This window comes from Lottia gigantea, assembly GCF_000327385.1.
Source record: "Lottia gigantea unplaced genomic scaffold LOTGIsca_182, whole genome shotgun sequence".
In the NCBI taxonomy this organism is placed as follows: Eukaryota; Metazoa; Mollusca; class Gastropoda; family Lottiidae; genus Lottia; species Lottia gigantea.
Window position 1 is genome coordinate 56,581 of NW_008708330.1, and position 22,627 is coordinate 79,207.

Consider the following 22,627-nt stretch of genomic DNA (forward strand, 5'->3'; position numbering starts at 1 on the left):
TCAACAACAACAACAACAGCAACAACAACAAGCTCGATCTCAATCTGACTTCATCAATATAGCTAGTAGTGATCCTAATATTACAGCTAATACTTTAGCTAGAAATACAGCTAATCTTAATGGGTAAATTGCTTCTTCTATTTCCGAGCAGAGCTAGTGTTACTGTCAATCCCTCAGACAAATTCATAATACACATTTGCTCTCTCTTTGAAAATAAAATCCATTGTTCAGCAACATTCGCATGTGTCCTGCTTACATCACAGACTCTATAAGCCCAAAAGAAACAAAAGAGAGGTGTAAGGTCTTGACTTCCAAGTCACTTAACTCATTACTTGAGTAATGATTTCTTCTTTCAGTGGAACTATAGAAGCCACTGGTGCTAGACCAAGAAAACCATGCAATTGTACAAAATCCCAATGTTTAAAATTGTAAGTATTATAACGTTTTTTTTTTTATAATTATTCCCTGGCAGTGATGCACCTCAGAAGGACTGACTTGGAAAAATTTTCTATTTGTTTGTTTGGCAGAATAGATCGAGTTCCTGGCATTGCAAGCTGTGCACATTAAAGTTGGAAATTGACAAAGATGCTGAACAGCATGACGTGAAATCCCATTTTCATTTAATGATAACATTTTGCTTAAAAGCTTTCTTCGATTATGATATGAGAGTAAACATGTTTTTGTTTTATTATAGGTATTGTGATTGTTTTGCCAATGGTGAATTCTGTCACAACTGTAATTGTTTAAATTGTGCCAATAATTTAGAACACGAGGAAGAGAGATCTCGAGCTATTAAATCATGTTTAGATCGGAACCCCATGGCTTTTCATCCTAAAATAGGTAATGTTTCATTTCCATTAGGTAATGATATTAAGGGGAGACAGCATAGTCCTAGATTTATGGATTACATGTGGTTTTCTATTGTGATTTTATCATTGGTGATCTTGTAAACTGACTAAAGTTAGTTTCCAAAACTAGTTGACATGTATTCAGCTGTCAGTTTGAATAGCAACAGGCAGAATCTTACTCATAAAGAATTGTATTTTAACAGGTAAAGGAAAACATGGTGTAAAAGATAGAAGACATAATAAAGGTTGTAATTGTAAAAGATCTGGTTGCCTTAAGAATTATTGTGAATGTTATGAGGTAGGTTTATATCAAAACTCTGGACAAGTGTTTCCAAGGTTCATTTATCTTTTTTACATAATTTGACTGCAAAGATTATACTGTTAAATTTGTTTCCTCTAAAACATTACACTTTACTGTTGGATTGAGGGGTTGAATGTTGACAATTGGCAATTGCATCCAGAAAAAACAAATAAGCAGTATTCTCACAAGGGATATAAATATCTGCTTTATTTAATTACAGTTTTCAGATGTCATATTTGATTTTGAAAAGAGTTGCAGACAGCTGAAATTGAGCTGTATCATCAGATAAGGCTAATATTTAGACTTTATTATGATTTTGTTTCCTAGCATAAGAAAGAACATTGAATGATATGGTCAACAGAACATCCTTAATATCATTCTGACAATTTGTGTTTCAGTGTATACAAAATCATATTTTCTATGGCATCCATGTGAATATCCTGCTTTTAATTTTTCAGGCTAAAATTATGTGCTCAAGCTCTTGTAAATGTATTGGTTGTAAAAATTTTGAAGAAAGTCCTGAAAGGAAGACGTTGATGCATCTTGCTGATGCTGCTGAAGTTAGAGTTCAACAACAAACAGCTGTCAAGTCTAAATTCTCATCTCAGTTATCTGGTCTACCTACTAAACCTACACCTTCATCTAATGGTGAAAAGTAAGTACCTTTAGTATACTCACTTCTCTATGGGTTATTAGTGTTCATAGTTCATACTTATTTGAATGTCTTCTAATGATTGTCTGTTCAATGATCTTTTAAGTAAAAATCTGTATCAGATAAAAACTTAATAGCCTATTTGGACCATGATCTTTGATCATAATTTTGTGCCTCAGTGAGTTAGATGCTTGCTTCAGGATTCAACTAGGATTCAATAGCAGTAATAGGTAAAAATGATACCTTTACAGTCTTAACATGACTTCATTTCAATAAAACAAATTGTGGTTGTGGGTTCTTATCTTGTTCAGCAAGGGAATAAATATATTGCTTCTTCAATGCCAAACATTCAGAATGACAATAATATTTTTTCTAGACTACCATACACATTAATAACAGCAGAAGTAGCAGAAGCAACCTGTGCCTGTTTATTAGCTCAAGCTGATGAAGGGGAGAGATTACAAATGCCACCAGTTGTTCAAGAAAGAATGGTTATTGAGGAATTTGGTCGATGTTTAATGCAAATTATAGAATCTGCTAATAAAACTAAAGGTAATATTGATTGGAATACAAGTTATGTGTATTAGAAATGATTAAACAGAAATACTGGTAGTTTTAATATTTTTCACCAGGTGAAATCAGTTTTGTCTAGTCATGTATTAAAGTTTCTAGGCCATTATTAATGATATTACCAATATTACAGCTGTTGAATTATTATTCTAAAAATTGCTACAGATATCTAAAATTAATCCCAATTGCTGGTAATGCAGAAATTTAGATGCGTTAATTCTTTATTTGAAGCCTTGACAGCAAACATTTAGTTCTTTCAATTTAAAAATAAAATAGATGGGTGTTTAGTATATTGAAGGTTTATGTTTATTTTAGATGGAACGTGAGGGTATAGATGTTATAGATTGTTTTATATTATATATAGTAGAGAATATTTAATATATATCAAACCATTGTACTTTCACCATTAATTTATTACCTTCATCATCTTAATAATAGGTAAGTAGATATCTTTATATATTCATTCCATTTGACGATCTAAACAATGGTTTTATGTACTCATAACAAGAGATTTAAATACATATCTAGATGATTTTTTTTTTCTGAGCTGATGTATTGTGAAGTTCATTTGCAAATAACTTTTTCAAATGGGTCCCATAGTATTTTTTTACACATTGTTTTGCATGTGGTATACAAATTGGTTTGGAGCATGTAGTTATAATAGTATCCATTAGAAATCAGAAATGTGGGTGTTGAGGAAAATTTTGCCTGTCTGAATTAGCCCAATCTGGAACATATTAGGATATTCCCATGTTTCATTTCATTTTCATATTTTTTTCAGATATTTATTGCATAATGTTCTCATGGTAACTATAGAATGCTATTTTGTTATTAGAATATTATTTATCATATTTTCAACAATAGAAATATAGAATATTTATAATGAAGAATAAACAAGCTCTTATTTGATAGTTTTATCCTCATAAATTTCTGTTTATTTTCAATACAGTATGTTTTTTTTGTCAAAGGGAAAGTAAACATTGCTTATTTTAAATAATAAACTGAATATCGGACATTTTTGATTGCTGCTGTATGGCAAGTTATGACAATGTTTGTAAAGGGATTGCAGAGAGGTTTTCCAGCTGGATCGCAGAAATGTTTTCCAGCATTTTTTTTTTATATAGTTTCTGTTTAACTCTACATGATGTCACTATTGATAAAGCTGTATATAATATCTAAGGGCCTTTGTAATAGCTAAGTAATAAAATGCTTAGTGGAATTGCAAGAACAATATTAACAGAGACTGTTAATTGGAATAGTGAAAATACACATAAAAAGTATAGAAGACCTCTTTACAATCCCAATATCTTGAAAACCTGTACAGATCTAACTTATAAATTAGAATTTTTACTTCATAAGTCATGAAATCATAATATTGTACATTGACCAGAGACATTTAAACTTTAAATAATCTCATTTCTTTTATTATTAATTCATTTGTTATGATTGTAATTATTGTAATATAGATTATTGAAAAACTTGTTATCTTTTGTTATTTTGTTTTGTTTGATTATGGAATGTTCAGCTTATCAACTCTGATTTATATCTGGTTAGTTGCTATTGTAAGGTTTTTTTTTTGTATTTGTATAGTTAAGCAAAGATATCTGTATACATCCGAGGATGATATAAAAACATCAACATGAACAATTTTCTTAATTAATAGGTAGTTATAGCAATGAAGAGGTTTTCGAGCCTTTTCCTTCTAGGGGCATTTATAGCTTCTATTTGCATTATTCCAATTTTTGGTCAGATGTCTGGTTACTGTGCAGAACTCCTTTCAATCTCCGAAAAGTTGTTAATGATAGCTACAATATTGTGATAGCTGAGCAATAAAATGCTGTTTTAGTAGAAATGCTTCAAGATTTACAGCTGTCTGACTGAAATTTGGAATGGTGCAAATTGATGCTGTCAGGATTCCCATTACACATACACAATACACATAAGTTTAAAAAAAACTTTTAAATTCCTGTAAATTTGCAATATTGAAATTTCAAAGGTCGCTCATGTTGTATTTCTGACTACAGCACCTGAAAATGAATTTAGAAATATTACAACAAAATCTAAAAAAAACATGTTGATCGCATAGCATGAAACTCTTAGTAACAACATATTTTGTTTAGGTTCAATTTAATATTTCTATTTCGTTCTACAATTGATGTATCGAGCACTATTTTAACAGTGGTATTTCTATATCGCTCTACAATTGATGTATTGATCACTATTTTAACAGTGGTATTTCTATATTGTTCTACAATTGATGTATCGAGCACTATTTTAACAGTGGTATTTCTATATCACTCTACAATTGATGTATCGAGCACTATTTTAACAGTGGTATTTCTATATCACTCTACAATTGATGTATCGAGCACTACTTTAACAGTGTATTTCTATATCACTCTACAATTGATGTATCGAGCACTACTTTAACAGTGTATTTCTATATCGCTCTACTATTGATGTATTGATCACTATTTTAACAGTGGTATTTCTATATTGCTCTACAATTGATGTATTGAGCACTATTTTAACAGTGGTATTTCTATATCACTCTACAATTGATGTATCGAGCACTATTTTAACAGTGGTATTTCTATATCGCTCTACAATTGATGTATCGAGCACTATTTTAACAGTGTATTTCTATATCACTCTACAATTGATGTATTGATCACTATTTTAACAGTGTATTTCTATATCACTCTACAATTGATGTATTGATCACTATTTTAACAGTGTATTTCTATATCGCTCTACAATTGATGTATCGAGCACTATTTTAACAGTGGTATTTCTATATCGCTCTACAATTGATGTATCGAGCACTATTTTAACAGTGTATTTCTATATCGCTCTACAATTGATGTATCGAGCACTACTTTAAAAGTGAAATATTTTATTATTGTAAAAATGAATAAAATTATTTGTTTCTTTGTTTTAAATTGTCCCTATGTGTTCAGATATCTTTGTTAAGCTATACAGGAAATAATGGCAAAAGTAGATAATAGATACTCCTTTTATTCATAGAAGCATATGGCCAGAAAAATGTTCAACATTATTTGCTGCTAATTTGATGTTAAATTAAAGAAAAGCTTGCTTTTTGAATTTGATTAACAGCATGTAAAAAAATAATTGTTGAATCTTTGTTAATTATTTGCAGATTTGAATTTATTTTTATTTTGTTAGCTACTACAGTGTAAAACCTAATTCATTTTATTAATTCACTTGTCTGAAACTGAATTTAAGTGCAATATTTGTAAATATCAGAATATTTTTAAAAGAGAATGTAAATAAATCCAGTTTCTTTAACTTTTTGTCTTGTGGATCTCCCTGACCCAATTTTGAACAGATAAGTTCCACGAACTTCTAAAGTTTTTTGGATAGGAAACCTGTTGCGGATTTTGCACTCTTACAGGCAGACTAGTTTAAAATACCCAACCCTGGATCTGGAGATAAACAATTAAGCACTTTACTCATTTGAGTTACTGTGACATACATCAATCCAGGCTAGTTGATCTTATTGCAGCATTATGACTGCTTTACAAAGTGATCCTTGAGTTGTGGATCTGTTGAATCCCAATGAAACATTTCACAAAATGACCTTGGTCGAATACCAGTATAGGTCGCTTCATTCACTTCATTCTACAATATGACCTTGGCTTAGTGACCTTGAATTATTGAACTACTGGAATATTGTAACCTTCATTCATAATTTATCCCTACCTATATGGAATCATTTTATTTAGACAAAATACCTTCTTTGCGATATTACCTTTGTTGGACGACCTCATTTGTTTTTATCTACAGCATGACCTTGGATTATGTAACCACTGCATCCAGGTTGGCGTAATAACATCTGTAATTTATCTATGGATCCATTTTACCACCAAAATAACCTTTGTTAATTACCAGGAATTCCCACTTATCCCCCAAAAACTGCAATGGTGCCAATAGCTAGTTTTCTGACCATTTTACAATTCGACCTTAAAATACTACGTAAATATTCAGTCCCGGTCAGTGTCATTGTCACAAACAAAATAAATTTGATTCGTTCATCTGATTTAGTTTATCTTTATATGATAACCTGACCATGACAGCAACATCTGTGTCCATTAAATGTCCTTCAAATCACAATATGACCTTGAATTGACGAACCCATTGAATTGCGATGAATTTCAAAATGAGCTTGGTTAATTATACTATGATTTGTGAACGTTTTTTTTCAATTGAAATTTAAAAAAAAAATTCACCATGGTCAGTGACATTTGACCATCAAAATAATATTGGTCCATCTATCAACCAGGCTGGTTTGCCCGAAATTTTCAAAATGACCTTGGTCAACGAATCTGATTTGTATCCATGTCTATTGTTCTCCCATTCACAATAATATTACCTGTAACTTATCGAGGAATTTCATTCCAATAAGTGGCTGGGACAAACGACCTTGCTTTATCAAGCTCATTAAGTGGGCCTATAATATGACCTTCAAATATGCAACAGCTGTATCCATAAAGTTGTCTTTTAAATCACAACACGAATAATAAATTATAGAGCCAATTTATACCAGTAATTATTGGCACTTGGGTTTACTAGAAAAAATTACACCAATCAATCAACCATATTCGTGACTATTTTTTACAACACGACCTTGGATTATGTAATTTCTGTACGTGAACTTCATTGTGACTTTCAGATTCAGAATTCATTTTGTAGTTGCAGCAATGCATCTTGGATTAAGCCTAAGAAATTATCATTCTCGTGGGTATGCCTAAAGCCTACTGAAGATGATTAAAAGAGTCTAGACTATGCCAATAACTATGCATCTTCTGAACATTTGGTTGAATTTTTCAGCCTCTTGTCTGTATACAGATTTCAATTGAGCCTACAAATTGTATAGTAATTGTAAGCTTGAAGGTACAATTGTTCGTGTTCATTAAGAAAAAAACCTCTCTGAAATATTAACGAAAGGTCAAGTGGTTAAGTTATACTTGGTCAAAACGATACTCAATGAACATTTCCTGATGCCAAACAAACAATTGGTTATCTTCTCTTGCAGACGTATCATATTTCCTACAATGGCGGTCTAAGTTGTCAATATTGAAACTTTGAATTTTGCTCATCTCCAAATGTTTACTCTATGGCGTCATGATGAATGGAGAGGGGTTTACATTCGATAGAAGGAAGAAAATATGATTGCAAACGTAAGTTTTATTTCTCCATTTGTGTAGTTTTCTATACTTTTACAACTTTTGGTACTACGCGACTGCATCTTCTTATCTTTCTTATTAGTCCGAAACACTCTCATTTGCATGGATTTTCTCTACTACATTTTAGTTTGCGATGACTATGGGTTAGCCTGAAACTTATCTTTTCTTGATAAATGTTATCCAGAGAGAGTCATTAAAACTAAGATTTTATAATTAAACTCAAATTCATATAGTGATATAGCATATTGTTTAGTATCTTCACATAGGTGGGTAAATTGCTGGTAGAAGTAAATAATAGCTACATATAGTGTTATCGCTTTTTAGATTGAAAATCAAAAGTCAAGTATTTCTATGACTGTCTCAGCTGTTATGAGAAATAATAAAAATTCCGCCCTTGTAAAAATTTGCTGTGCAGGCAAAGTTCTCTTATATAGAGACATGGTGTCCAATTGTTCTTTTCAATATAAAAACACAAAGTACTGGTGTTAAAGTTAAAAGTAATATAACTTATATATTTAGAAATATAAGATATATTTACTTATATTATAAAGACTTAATGTGACATTGTGTATTTTTAGAAATTATACAAGTAAAGACCTATTAGTAAAGTCAGTTGGTTTTGGCACCATTGTTTAAATTGGACTATACCATAATAATATATAGCCAGTATAAGTCACAGACCTACCACTATGATACCATATGTTGGCCAGTTCCACCGGTGGCTGGCAGAAGAAAGGAGGTACCAAGTTTATATTAGAGTCTGTGTATTTAATATTGTGAGCTGAGATATTTTTTACAAGGTATGATATTATCTCTATTTTATTTTGCCTTCTCTTTGATGGCTATTTCTAAGGGTATGAAGTTTTCTATATAATTTCATAACTTTTCTTTAACTTCATAACTTTTCTATATAATTTCATAACTTTTCTATAATTTCATATTTTTTTTTATATAATTTCATAACTTTTCTATATAATTTTTCTATATAATTTCATAATTTTTCTATATAATTTCATAACTTTTCTATATTATTTCATTACTTTTCTATATAATTTCATAACTTTTCTATATAATTTTTCTATATAATTTCATAATTTTTCTATATAATTTCATAATTTTTCTATACAATTTTATTAGTTTTCTATACAGTATTATAAGTTTTCTATATGATTTCATTTTTTTCATTCTCAGAATGAAACTTATTTCTTAGGGTATTCATTTTGTAAGAATGAAAATTATTTCTTAGAATACCATACAAATTCACTTTGTATTTCTGGCAATAAAAATATTCTTTTGGTATCATTTTGCCTTTTGTGATTACAAATAATAGTATTATTGTAATTGTAATTTTATTATGGTTTAAAGTAAGAATAAAATTGTTCCATTTTCTTGATCTTCTTGTACACTTAAAGAACTTGAAAAATAGATATGTATGTTCTATAGCACCTGTAATTAGAGATATACAGAAGTTCTGAGAATATGCACTTTACTGAAACATCATCTTTAAGTTTTCAATATGAGATTAAACATGTTTAATATGCTTATCATAAGATACCTGACTAGTATTTAACATGTCTGTTTATATTAGATAATTCAAATTGACTGCAGACCTGCCAGAAACTAATTTTATATATACAAGTCAGAATTATTCAATTTATTTCAGTGTTGAATAGCCATGTTCATGTTGAGTGCCATGTGAACTTTAGTCAGATTTAGTGAAAAGTAAAATTCAAAGGATGATTTTCTAGAAATTCCTGTTTTAAAACTTTTTTATGTGGGTTACTTTGAGCTATTAATCCATCACCAAATATTGGGCCAACTGAAGTGAATTTCAATCATATGATTGTAGAAAATTCCTCTTTCAAAGAAACTGAACAAAATCACATAAATATGCTGTAAGTGAACTGTTCATAGAACCTTGAACATGAATCAGTAATAGAGTTGATAACAATTGGTGTTCAGCCTGCTAATTTGATGTTTTCTTCTTCAATGGATGCCATAGTTTAGTACACCTTTCTGTCTCAATATTAAGGCCTCATTAGACATTTGTTGAGCAAGGCAAACCATATGTAAGAATTGAAAGGATTACATTTGGGGGAAGGGGGTTCTGACTTTTCCCAATTGTGCAAGCTTGCCTAGTTTAAAATAGGGAGTAGATTTCTGTGCCACATTCCACAATCATCAAAATAAGTTTGGTTGGGTTACCTGTTACCTGTTTTGATATGTAACTACAGAACAATTCTTTGTTCTTAAGGGGTGAGACCTGACATACAAAGCCGACTCTTTGAAGTGGCACAGGCATCAGAACTTTTCTTACCTTGAGAAGGATTTGAAGCAACAACACCCAATCACCTAGCAGACGTCAATCCAACTTGCTACCGACTGAGCTATTCCACTGTAACAAACAGACAGTGTTCCAACCCAGCGTTAGACGGAAGTATTGACGTTTACACAGTTCAAAAGTTGCTAACCCCTTGAAGGAGATATTCATATAGCCTGGCATGGGTAAGGATAGGTATTATGGGATGAGAGATGACCCCAGGCCGACTCTCAAAAGCACAGGCAACGGCATCAGAGTTTTTCTTACTGTGAGGAGGATTTAAACCCACAGCATGCATTATGGGATGAGAGCAGACTTGCGGCTGACTGATTCAAAAGCGAAAGGATTTTCAAAGTACTTATTTACATTAAAGAAATTTCTAGAGCCTTTTCTCAGATAACATTACTAAGACACTAATTACCATAGTGTATAAAGAAAACAAATCTGTGTACTCCTTAATTTAAATTTTAGATGTACCCATTAAGTACCATTATAAACTCATTATGTCAATATCTTTGTGTTTATTTACATTTTAATTATCATGTCTCATCAGTATTAACCTGACCTTAAAGTCACTAAACTTAAGAAAACTGTTTACTTCACTGAAGAATTCAAATCTAAGAAGGTTACATTTAATGCAAAATAAAATAAAACCTTTGTGAAAATTTTAAGGGATATTTGCTTTACTAGTTACTTTGAGCATCATTTTAGTTACCGGTATCCATATTTACTGCAAATAAATATACCATGAAGTCATAGGTCATAACTACCTGTAAGAATGTTACTAACATTGACAAAATAACAGGAGAATTGGTTGTGAGATTTTGATTCTGTAAAGTGATACAAATGATATCATGTGTCAGAAAGCACCAAATCAATTCTACTTTTAAAACCTTTTCTTGAGAAAGAATCCCTATTCTGATGGCAAAAAAATGATCAATGTCTGTGATTCCTACAATTCCAGTAAAACTTATTCTGCCTTATGACAAGGCCCTTTATGGGGACGTCAGAAAAAGCTTAGTTTTAGTGGAAGTGCAGAAAACCACAGACATCTGACTGAGAATTTAAATAGTGCAAAAAATTTAGAAAACCCAATTATTAATTATCTATGCTTAGGTTAAGAATCCTTCATGGGTGTATGTGTGCCATCTTCATTAGCCAGCATGGTGCAGAAAAGTAGGACGTAAAACTCCATTCATTTTATTTCATTTCCTTCATTGGTGTGCAGTGTGTAATTGATGAAGGCGTTAGAAAATGTACGGAATTTTGGTACGTCTTCACTTTATGTGGATTTGAATTGACTCCACTTTATAAGTATAATATATTCATACTAGAGTTCAAGTAATGATTAGTATTATTTAGAGAAATAAAACTAAGATGTGGTGGACCAGGAGATAAATAAAACCATCTGTAAAAACATGTAGATAGAAGATACTGATCATTCTTTATATTATATAGAGTTAAAAGAAAACTCCATCCTTTGATCAATTGATCTATCAATTAAGGGTTAAGACTTGCCAGAATTTTTAATAAGCAGGATGAAAAGGATCATGGTGCAAACATCATTATTAAAACAATATGTTCTTGGCATTTGGATTAAAGTTGAGGTCTCCCTAAGGTATTAAGTTAAGTGCACTTTATTTTCAGAAAGGAAACATCAACATAAATAAGATACTGTAAAGGTCATTGAAAAAGTTGTTATTATTACCACAAGAACTGTTCATGCATTTCTATTCAGTTTTCTGCAAGAGTCAACAGTTTAGTTTTGTGCAGTACTATTTCATTGTATTGTAGGAGAACTGGAACTCGGATTTTAATTCTGAAAATTCCTATGGATAGCTGAAATTGAACTATACAACATTCTATAGAAAATATTTAAATGGCTATGGTGCCAGTATCGATATTTTGATGAAATTGCTACAAATAGTTTGATAAAATATCAGGGATGTTTTGATTTGATGATTTTCCAAAAGTTTTTGTGGTTTATATCTGTACTGTTTATTGCATTTCAGTTAAATTCAGTTTGAAATGGATGCTGCAGCAAAGATTTGAAAATAATTTCAGCTGTGTGGGCACTTATCATTGTGAATGTTGTTTTCTGTTGAAAGATATTGGACTGGAGATACAGATTAATTTCTATCTATCTTATAATCACAATGTTAGTGTAAACTCAGTGTAATTTGACCAATTGTTAGTTTAAGACAGCGTGAAATTACAGTCAGTAAGGTGGAATCTAGATTGTATATCTAGTGTTTTTTATCTTTCTGGTTCAGGTCAAGTTTAATTGATACCTACCTATATATTGTTAAACTGATAGAGTTTCATCAGTGTTGTTAGGTGGATGATAATTATCACTTCTCTTGACTGGATACAGTTTCACTTGCAGGTTTTAAGAATGTTTTTCTATTTTGTGTTTTTTGGTACTATGCATTGCTTATATTTATATTGATATTATGTAACATCTAACAAATTTGGTTCCTGTAATTCCAGAAAAACGTTTACAGTATTCAAACAAACTTTGTGACAGAGATATCAAAATCTGATCAAGTTTTTTCGAGTTTCATTACAGGAATCACTCATGAAATTAGAAGATTTTTCAGTTCCTTCAATTGATGTGAATAATGTTTTATGTAAAATGTAACATTTGGAGGAAAAATTTTAAACTGTATAGATTTTTGTTACGTATCTCAAAACAAAAGAACTTAGACTGTACAAAGCTTGAGTTTGGAATGGAAACACATCAACTTATAGAATTTGGCAGGAACCATATTAATCTTGTTACTGTTAGTGTTTAATGTTTATTCCTTGTCTTTAAGATTCTGATTTGCTATGGAACCATTTTAATGATCTGTTTCATAATTATATTCTGGTATTGTGGAAAAGGTGCTCTAAGTATAAGGCTCCAGTGTGGAATGGACACCACATAAAATTATAGAATTTGTCAGGAACCTCATTAATCTTGTAGAGTCTAATGTTTATTCCTGTCTTTAAGATTCTGATGGGCTTTGGAACCATTTTAATGATCTGTGTGTAAGTATCAAAGGATACCTACATAATGTATTTTATAGTAGAGCCCATATGGTGTTCTCTTTAATCTTATATTTGATGGCCAAGTTTGGTTTTGATGGCCAATATAAAAGATTCCCGTAGCTTATCTAGTTAACATTACTTGATAACTATGGGTGGAACTAGATAAAGAAATCTGATATTTAAAACATTTCAATATTTCACTGACCTATATATAATTTTAAGTTCAAGGGAGAATCTAAAAGACCTTATCTTTTAAAGAAAAACTGAAAAGAAACAATTTTGATTTTTCTTGATATTTAATCATCAAAGATCAAGAGCTTGACAGGCAGTTTTGTATTTTAAATTGCTACAGTTATAAAATGATAAACTTAAAAATCAGATCAATGAAATTTTTTTTTCTGATTTGATTTGATGGCCAAGTTTGGTTTTGATGGTTTATATGACATATTTCTGAAGATCTGAAGAATTACTTGACATTGAATTGAATAGGCCTTGAAAATGATATCAATGATGTAGAGATTTCCTACAAGCTTCTTTTTTTCTGATTTTCATCAAGCTGTCCAAGCCAAGATAAGATGTGTGGGACTGCCAATTGCACTTTTAAGCAAATTTTACTCAGTTTTAAGTACTTTCATGTAAGGGATTTTTGCTGACAGATAAAATATTTATAGACAAACCAGAAGTTGGTTTTTGATTCTGAAAAGTGGTACAGAATTAAACTAGAGCTCAAGCAACTGGAAAAACATATATATTAAAATGACATCATCTTAATCCTATTTAACTCTGCTTTCAGGATAATATGTACAAATAATGATGTACATGTATACATCTCTGTTTTCAGGATAATATGTACAAACAGTAATGTACATATATTTATCTCTGCTTTCAGGATGATAATGTACCAACAATAATGTACATGTATTTATCTCTGCTTTCAGGATAATATGTACCAACAGTAATGTACATATATTTATTTCTGATTTCAGGATACTAATGTACCAACAGTAATGTACTTGTATTCATGTCTGCTTTCAGGATAAAATGTACAAAGAGTAATGTACATGTATTTATCTCAGCTTTCAGGATAATAATGTACCAACAGTAATGTACATGTATTCATGTCTGCTTTCAGGATAGTATGTACAAACAGTAATGTACATGTATTTATCTCTGCTTTCAGGATAGTATGTACCAACAGTAATGTAATGTATTTATCTCTGCTTTCAGGATGATAATGTACCAACAATAATGTACATGTATTCATCTCTGCTTTCAGGATAATATGTACAAAGAGTAATGTACATGTATTTATCTCAGCTTTCAGGATAATGATGTACCAACAGTAATGTAATGTATTTATCTCTGCTTTCAGGATAATAATGTACCAACAATAATGTACATGTATTCATGTCTGCTTTCAGGATAATATGTACCAACAGTAATGTTTTGGAAACTTGAAGAAGAAGATGAAAACAATGCCAAGAATATTACTGTTATTGTTCAGTTTATCGGTGATGACCATGATATTTATAGCTCGTTGTGGTCTGTATATGGACGGCTACCTCTCTCGTACTCCCAATGGTTTGCCCACTGTCAGCGACAAGGTTGATGTCAAGCGCCAGGTCCGTGATGTGCTTCAAGAAAAGGAGTCTCAACATTCTAAAGTGGTCCAATCTCTTCAGAAACAGATAGATAATTTAGAGAACAGACTGCGAGAAGCTCAGTTGCGTCATCTGAATATCAGTAAACATCTTGAATCATCTGAGGCAAGAGTGACAGAAGTTGAAATCCAAACATATCACATCATGCCAAAAAACTTGTCGGATTTTTCTCAGTTTTTCAATGAACAGTTGCAGGCAGCTGAAATTCTACAAGGTATGCCATTGAAAACGGAATATGATGTTGTGTCTTTTAATAGATTTACATTAAACCGCGTGTACCTGGTTGATCCAGGTTTAGGAAAACGTGTGATTGAGAAGCCAATAGGATATAAGAAAAAAGATTTATTAGAAATAATAACACATGCTATGAACAAACTAAACGAAAACAGAACAGGACCATATATTAAGTTATATACAATGGAGGATTTTTTAGAAGGTCTGTATAGAATTGAACCAACAACTGGAACCCATTATGAATTATATTTTCAAGATATAGATTCATCTGTGGCTTATTCTTATAAAAAAGTGATATTAATGAGACCGTTTGGTCCACCAATGTTGGTCAGTAAAAATAAAGTGACTACTGATCAAGCTTGGATTAATTTGATTCTACCATTATCTGGAAGGATCGAGACATTTCGTTTATTTATGGAGAGATTTGTCAGTGTATGTATTAAACAAGATAAAAGAGTATATTTAACCGTGGTTTATTTTGGTACAGATGGTCTACAGGAAGTTAAGAATATCATGTCCGCTATCGCTAAACACAACAAATTCAAACATATGAAACTAGTTACGTTAAATGAGAAATTTGCCAGAGGCCGAGGACTGCAAATAGGTGCATTAAATTGGAAAAGTGGTGATGCCATGTTATTTTTATGTGATGTGGATATCGTATTTAATGGTGAATTTCTGGAACGGTGCCGGTTAAATACAGAACGTGGAAGAAGAGTCTATTATCCTATAGTATTTAGTTTATATAATCCCAATGTGGTTTATTCTCTACAAGATATCACCATTCCTAATTTAAAAGATCAACTAGTCATATCTAAAGATACAGGATTCTGGAGAGATTTTGGTTATGGAATGACCTGTCAGTATCGCTCAGATTTTCTTAAGATCAAAGGTTTTGATGAACATATCACAGGATGGGGTGGGGAAGATGTATTTTTATATCAAAAATATGTCAGAAGTGACTATTTGGTTGTAAGAGCAACAGATCCTGGTATATTTCATTTATGGCATGAAAAATACTGTGACCCCAATCTAACCCCAGAACAATATAGAAGTTGTATTAGATCTAAAGCTTTAAATGAAGCCTCTCATGCTCAGTTAGGTTTATTAGCATTTAAAGATGAAGTTGATATTCATAGAAGTTTTGTCAAAAAAAGTCATGAAAAATATTAGTAATTTTTGAACTTTTTTCACACAAATGTTCCGTAAGGAAAAGACAATAGCAAGAAAAATAAAATTTTGCCATATTAAGCATTGGAAATTTAGGCTATAAATTTAATTTCTTGAGTATTTGGTAACTGATATTTTAATCAAAATTATGTCCCTAAGTGAAATTTTAACACTGCAAAAAAGAAAAAAAATTCATCAGATTTTGTAATTATAAACCAATTTTTCATGGTATGGTACGTTTTTTGTGAAAACAGCCCATTAATATTCATTGTATAAAAATGTCATTATAAGGCAAGCTCTATTGGTGGACCAATATTTTGTTATCAAATTTCATCCTTTATATGAAATTCATCCATTGATATAATATCCTTTAATCTTTGACCAATTGATTTATAATGATTGTGTGAAAGCCTCTTTAGTTTCTATAATGGGTATTGTTTCATTAGCGAATGACAATGGTTAGTCTAGTTTATCATTCTTGTAAATATTTGTAAACCCCCGATTTCTAATTCTTACCTAGCTGTGTAGGAACCCAAAGTTTTAGGAGTCAACAGTTTTTCCTGAAATTTTGGCGACTGTTTTACAAATGACAGACTTGTAATATCCTTTACCCAATTGTCTTTATTAGGACATTTGTCTTTTTATTATCCAAAATATATATTGGTTGTATAAGATAAGCTTTTATTGATTACAAATATTTTCAAAGTTTAGTGTGTATATGATATGGTGATTTTTGTAATATTTTATTAATGTACAAACTGAACATCAATAGGGCTCTGTATATGTGATATTCATTTTTTGGAACTAGATGTACACATATTATTGATCCCAAGTATTTTAGGTTGAGCTTATTGATGTTGATCCTTTACTAGTTATGTTATCATTATTGATATTGATCCTTCACTAGTAATTTTATCATTATTGATAATGATACTTCACAAGTCATGTTATAATTATTGATATTGATCCTTCACTAGTCATGTTATAATTATAGATATTGATACTTCACTAGTTATGTTATCATTATTGATATTGATCCTTAACTAGTCATGTTATCATTACTGATATTGACTCTTCACTAGTCATGTTATCATTATTGATATTGATCCTTTACTAGTCATGTTATCATTATTGATATTGATCCTTCACTAGTCATGTTATAATTATAGATATTGATCCTTTACTAGTCATGTTATAATTATAGATATTGATCCTTTACTAGTCATGTTATCATTATTGATATTGATCCTTTACTAGTCATGTTATAATTATTGATATTGATTTTTCACGAGTCATGTTATCATTATTGATATTGATATTGACCCTTTACTTGTAATGTTATCATTATTGATATTGATACTTAACTAGTTATGTTATAATCATCGACATCGATCTTTCACTAGTCATGTTATAATTATTGATATTGACCCTTTACTTGTAATGTTATCATTATTGATATTGATCCTTTACTAGTCATGTTATAATCATTGACATCGATCTTTCACTAGTCATGTTATAATTATTGATATTGATCCATTGCTAATCATGCTATAATTATTGTTATTGATCCTTCACTAGTCATGTTATCATTATTGTTATTGACCCTTTACTTGTAATATTATCATTATTGATATTAAACAAGTAATGATCAGTCATGATATCATTATTGATATTGATCCTTATCTAGTCATGTTATCATTTTTTATATTGACCCTTTACTAGTCATGTTATCATTACTGATATTGATCCACTGCTAGTTATGTTATCATTATTGATATTGATCCTTTTATTAGTCAGGTTACTACGATTTCATCACTGCATTTCACTTGAACGTATCAGAATATGTATCCATTTTTTATTCCTTCTAAAATGAAGGTTAATATCCTTTCTATTAATAATTGACTTAGTCTAGTCAGGCTATGCAATATTTAAAGGTTATAATTTTTGTAACCTTACCACATCGAAAGATCATTCACCTCATAATGATTTAAAAGATATTACAGGTTTATTTTGGTCACATTGTCTCATTGTACTCTCAGTATTACTCGATGTGTTCATATACAGTAAAGATGTTTACAGATTTGTTTATTTTGTTGTACAAAGTTTTTGTTATTGTTTACATATTTGTTATGCATGTTATTAGTTCATTTTTTTAAATTTCAAATCTGTATTGTAAACTCAATAAAGATATATATTATTTATTTTGATGTACCTTGTTCTAGGTATTAGAAGTGGAAAACCGGTAGTGGGCCGACTCTCTGATGCAAAGTTTCTTTCCCACACTGATTGGGGAGGTGGAGAGGCTAATACCCTTTCCCATTATTTACACGCATCCCCTAACTCTAGTTTACGATCAAAGCCTTTAGTCCGCGGGAGCTACGCAACCCCGAAAGTAAGTTTTTCGGGAAAAAATCTCATAACCAGGTTAGAGATTCGAGCAATTTTAGATATCTCGCCCCCTCTCGGACGTAAACCTGGCTCCGCCACTGAGCTACGCAAGAGAACGTCATTTGCACCAACCCGTTGATCGAGTCTTTCGCAAAAAAATAATACATCAATTTCTAGTCAAGACGCGATAATTCGGTTTAAGTCTACAAACTGTGTACTTGAGAATTATGTCAGTTGAAGATCACAACAGAGATTAGATGCGAATAATTCTGTATTAATACCATAATAAAGCTAGTATTTTGACAGTTTCGCAGTTATCTTATTCCACTGCACATTTCACGAACACATTATAACAAGTATTACGTATACAATGTACACATGTTGTTTGATTGTGTTTATTTTTAATTTTCATAACACAATACATACAAAACATATGTATTTACAATGCTAATGTTGGGCTGAAGTCAACTGGCGATTCATAGCATCTTACCGCAGTCGGCATAAAATTAATTTGAAGACTACAGTACTAGCTTCTTAGTACAGCTGAATACTCGCAGAACCAACAACCCAGGTCGACGATAAAATGCATTTTTTCTAGAAAATGAACATTAGCAACTTAATAGCAGCTGGGATTTTTAAGTGGTCAATGCACTCAAGCCGAATAATTCCGTTGATCAGATTTTCCAAATAACGCCAGTTGCTCTTAATTTCTGTCAGTCGCAAGGTTGACCTTAACACCCTTTAAAAATGAACACACAAAAATATTGAAAAATGATTCATATATATTTTATTATTAACGATAGGTATAAAAGACATATTGTATTATTATTACAACAAGATGCCAATTTTGACATTAACAAATATATAATATGAAAGTTCACAGGAAACCTCAGACTAAATTTCACTGTTTCGCGAACATTTTTATCTAAAATTCAACACTGGGCTTGACTGACATTGTTATCACGACACCTATATCAATTTTTTAAAAGATTATTTTCATATGGTAGGAAGTTATGTTTCACTACTTGAACAGGACATTCAACGTGCAACTATTTCCCTTCCCAATTTAATTCATGTGTTGTACAGGTGTCGAAGTAGGCACAATATCGTATTTCAAATAATGTATTGTATACAAATTTATTCTGATGTTATTCTTATTTAGTGTTTCCTACATGGTTTCTGGTCAGCAGAAATTCTCAGTTATACTAACACGCAAATATGCAGAAATATCTAGCCAAATAAGATTTGGATATATGGTTATATCCAATTACAATTGATGTATTGAGCACTATGTTAACGGTAAAAATACTTTAAAGTATATGCAATTAGACAGATAATGCATGTAGGGGCATGTCATTGAATGCATGTACTCAACCTACTTCTACAAAATATATTTAAAAAAATATGCATTTAGAAAGAAAAGCAGGTCGGGTAACAACAATGAAGAAATGATGTTAAAGATATACTACCTATTAGAATGAAAAATAAAGTTGAGATTTGAACTATTAATTCATCTTTTCGGATGACCAAGGATGTTCTATCTATGACACCTTGTAAGTCAACTAATGATATTATATGAGTTATATTTAATGTGCATTCTAAGAGGTAGTATACCAAACCTACACGAATGGGACGTTCGTATCCGTTATTTTACATGCGTCATTTCCGGTCCATTTTCACGTTCTGTAACATGTGTCGAGCTTTAAATACTCTGGAAAGATGTTCTTTTTACCACCAAGTTTTACTCCGGTTGTTGAATTGCTGGTGATTTTTGTTGTAATATAGACTCTAGATGTAACAGCAACCTTTTCTCTTCCACTATACACCGTAATAATTCTTTACTATCACTGAAAATAAAATATAAGACCACATAATCATTGCGTCGCCAAGACGGGATAGGATCTCAGTTGAGGACCGGTAAAGCTCATTTTTGATATCCAAGACATTGAGTGAAAAAGCGACTTTTTGTAACTTCTGTTTTGAGGTTAGTTTCCTATATTTTGGAAATCATGACACGGAAGTTAAATTTAGAATGACCAAAACTGTAGAAAAAAGAGTGTAAAAGCGAGCTGAAATGAATCTTGTGATATCATTTGGACAACAACCTACGCCCTGCAGATCTTATTATTATATATACACCAAAACATTCTTGCATAATACGGTCGGCATAGGACGATATCGACAACAACCTGGCCACTTGCATCCTTTTTTGGTAGCAAACTGGACGTAGAATTTTCAATATGAAATTGACACAGTTAGGTGAAGTAAAGCTCCACTATAGTAAATATATTGAATTCACCTGATATTGTTTAAAATATGATCTGTTGAATTATTATGAAATAAATGAAACAGTATTCTCATTCCATTGTCTCGTAATTTTAAAGTTTCTGATTTGATAAATTTCTCCATAATATCAGGAATAACTCGTATCTGAAAAACACAAAACATTTCACGAATAACTAAGATATAAATTCGAATCAATCAAAATGAACTGGAAATGAAATAAAATGAACTGGAGATTACATCCTACTTTTCTTCTTCAGTTGACAAATCAAAGACGATCAGCATGATGGATAGCGGCAATCGCCTACTACTTTCGAATTCAAACTGTCGATGGATCTTAAACGCGCACTGTCGAAACTAAGAACGACGAAACGATTTTACATGTCAGCCCCTTTCGATCTACGTCATCACAGTGGAAAACGAGACTGTAAGAGACGTACTGTATCCGAATGGACAATTGGCCAGCTTTTCAGGTTGTTTGGTCAAAATTCGCTAGAATACGATGCAAAGGAGAATTTCTTTATGTGAATGGCGAGCGTGGTAACAGGCAGGAAAAAACAATGAACGAAACAATTTGATCTACACCATGTAACATTTTCAGAAACATCCGCACGAAATTGTGTTATTCTAGCAGAAATACTCACGATGGTGTCGCTATTGTCTGGATATTTGGCGAAGTTAGCCAATGCTCTTGATATGTTACACAAGAGATCTATTTGGTCTAATGGTACTGAGTGTAATAATTGGCATGTTGACTGAAATAATTCCTGCAAACCAGCCTAGAAAAAAATTAAATTGCTGTGGAAACGCAATTTCAAACATACACGTTGAAAAAAGATTGATTTCTGTGTATAGTAGAGGTTTTCAACCTTTTTCTGTCTATTACTTTTTTCAGGATCGTTGATAGATTGCTTTACAGTGGCGGAGCCAAAGGGAGGCGAAAGGGGCAGCAAGTTTTTAGGGCAAAAATCTCATAAGTAGGTTTGAAATTCGTGCAATCTCAGATATTTCGCCCCCACCCCCCTTCGGACGTAATCTGTTCTCACTTCAGTCTAATTGACTGGGGCAAACAATACCGAATCAGGACCCAGTTTCTCAAAAATTAGATGCAGATTAACGTACGAGCGTAACATCATATAAATTAACAATATTAATTAACGTTTTTCTTCACTTAACGTGCAAGTTTAGTCGTACGAATTTTTGAAATTACCGAATCAGACGATAATTATGTTGTTATTTACCTGGTCTTCAACACTTGTAGCTAAATTGGCAACTAAACAAATAGCATTGCACAAAATCTGTTTATTTTTAGGATGGCTATTGACAACTTTTTGTAAACATCGGCCAGAAGAATAATCTTCCTGAAAAATCAAAATTTAAAATTGTGATCAAAGCGAATCATGATTTATATAAAAATATAGAACTTTGATCAAGCGTTCATTAGTTTTATTAAATTTTGTTAATTAATTAAAATAAATTAAGTCTGCTAATTAAACGAACCTGAACGATCCTGTGTTTATGCCAATCTTTACCACATGCCAAATGAGCTAATATTTTTAAGTTACCTTCTTGCATCTATATTAAGACACAAACATTGCATAAAATTATATTGCAAAAATAGCATATCTTCATGTATATGAATTGGGTTTAAGAATATAATAGCTTTAGGAAATCTGATAAATATACAGAGTTAGATGTTTCGTTTTCGCCATTATTCTATGAGTGGCTCCACTTGTCATCCCAGATCTGAGGAAATTGTTCGCTAAACCATTTTATAACCAATCAAATTAGAATTTCTTTGATAATTTTTGTGAAACATTGACTGGTATTGTCAAACCCTCATTTTTTAAAAATCTTATCTATGACTGGTTAGCATACAAAATGATGTAATAGGGTCAAAAGTCATGAATAGGAACTGCAGTATCTAGAAAAAAATATCAAAAGCCTACTACTTTAGTAAGAA

At 31.3% G+C, this 22,627-nt stretch overlaps 2 protein-coding genes across 2 annotated transcripts; both read left to right on the plus strand.

The window, feature by feature from the left end:
- Nucleotides 1-339: 339 nt before the first annotated feature.
- Nucleotides 340-2,388, plus strand: LOTGIDRAFT_142615 (hypothetical protein; the record flags this gene model as incomplete). The annotated part of the gene is made up of 5 exons (XM_009052430.1): nt 340-428; nt 695-840; nt 1,052-1,146; nt 1,608-1,804; nt 2,178-2,388. 5 exons carry the CDS (start codon nt 340-342, stop codon nt 2,386-2,388), a joined length of 738 nt encoding a protein of 245 aa, XP_009050678.1.
- Nucleotides 2,389-14,394: 12,006 nt separating this feature from the next.
- LOTGIDRAFT_174094 (hypothetical protein) lies at nt 14,395-15,996 on the plus strand (the record flags this gene model as incomplete). Its single annotated transcript, XM_009052431.1, has 2 exons — nt 14,395-14,651; nt 14,700-15,996. 2 exons carry the CDS (start codon nt 14,395-14,397, stop codon nt 15,994-15,996), a joined length of 1,554 nt encoding a protein of 517 aa, XP_009050679.1.
- Nucleotides 15,997-22,627: the final 6,631 nt, after the last annotated feature.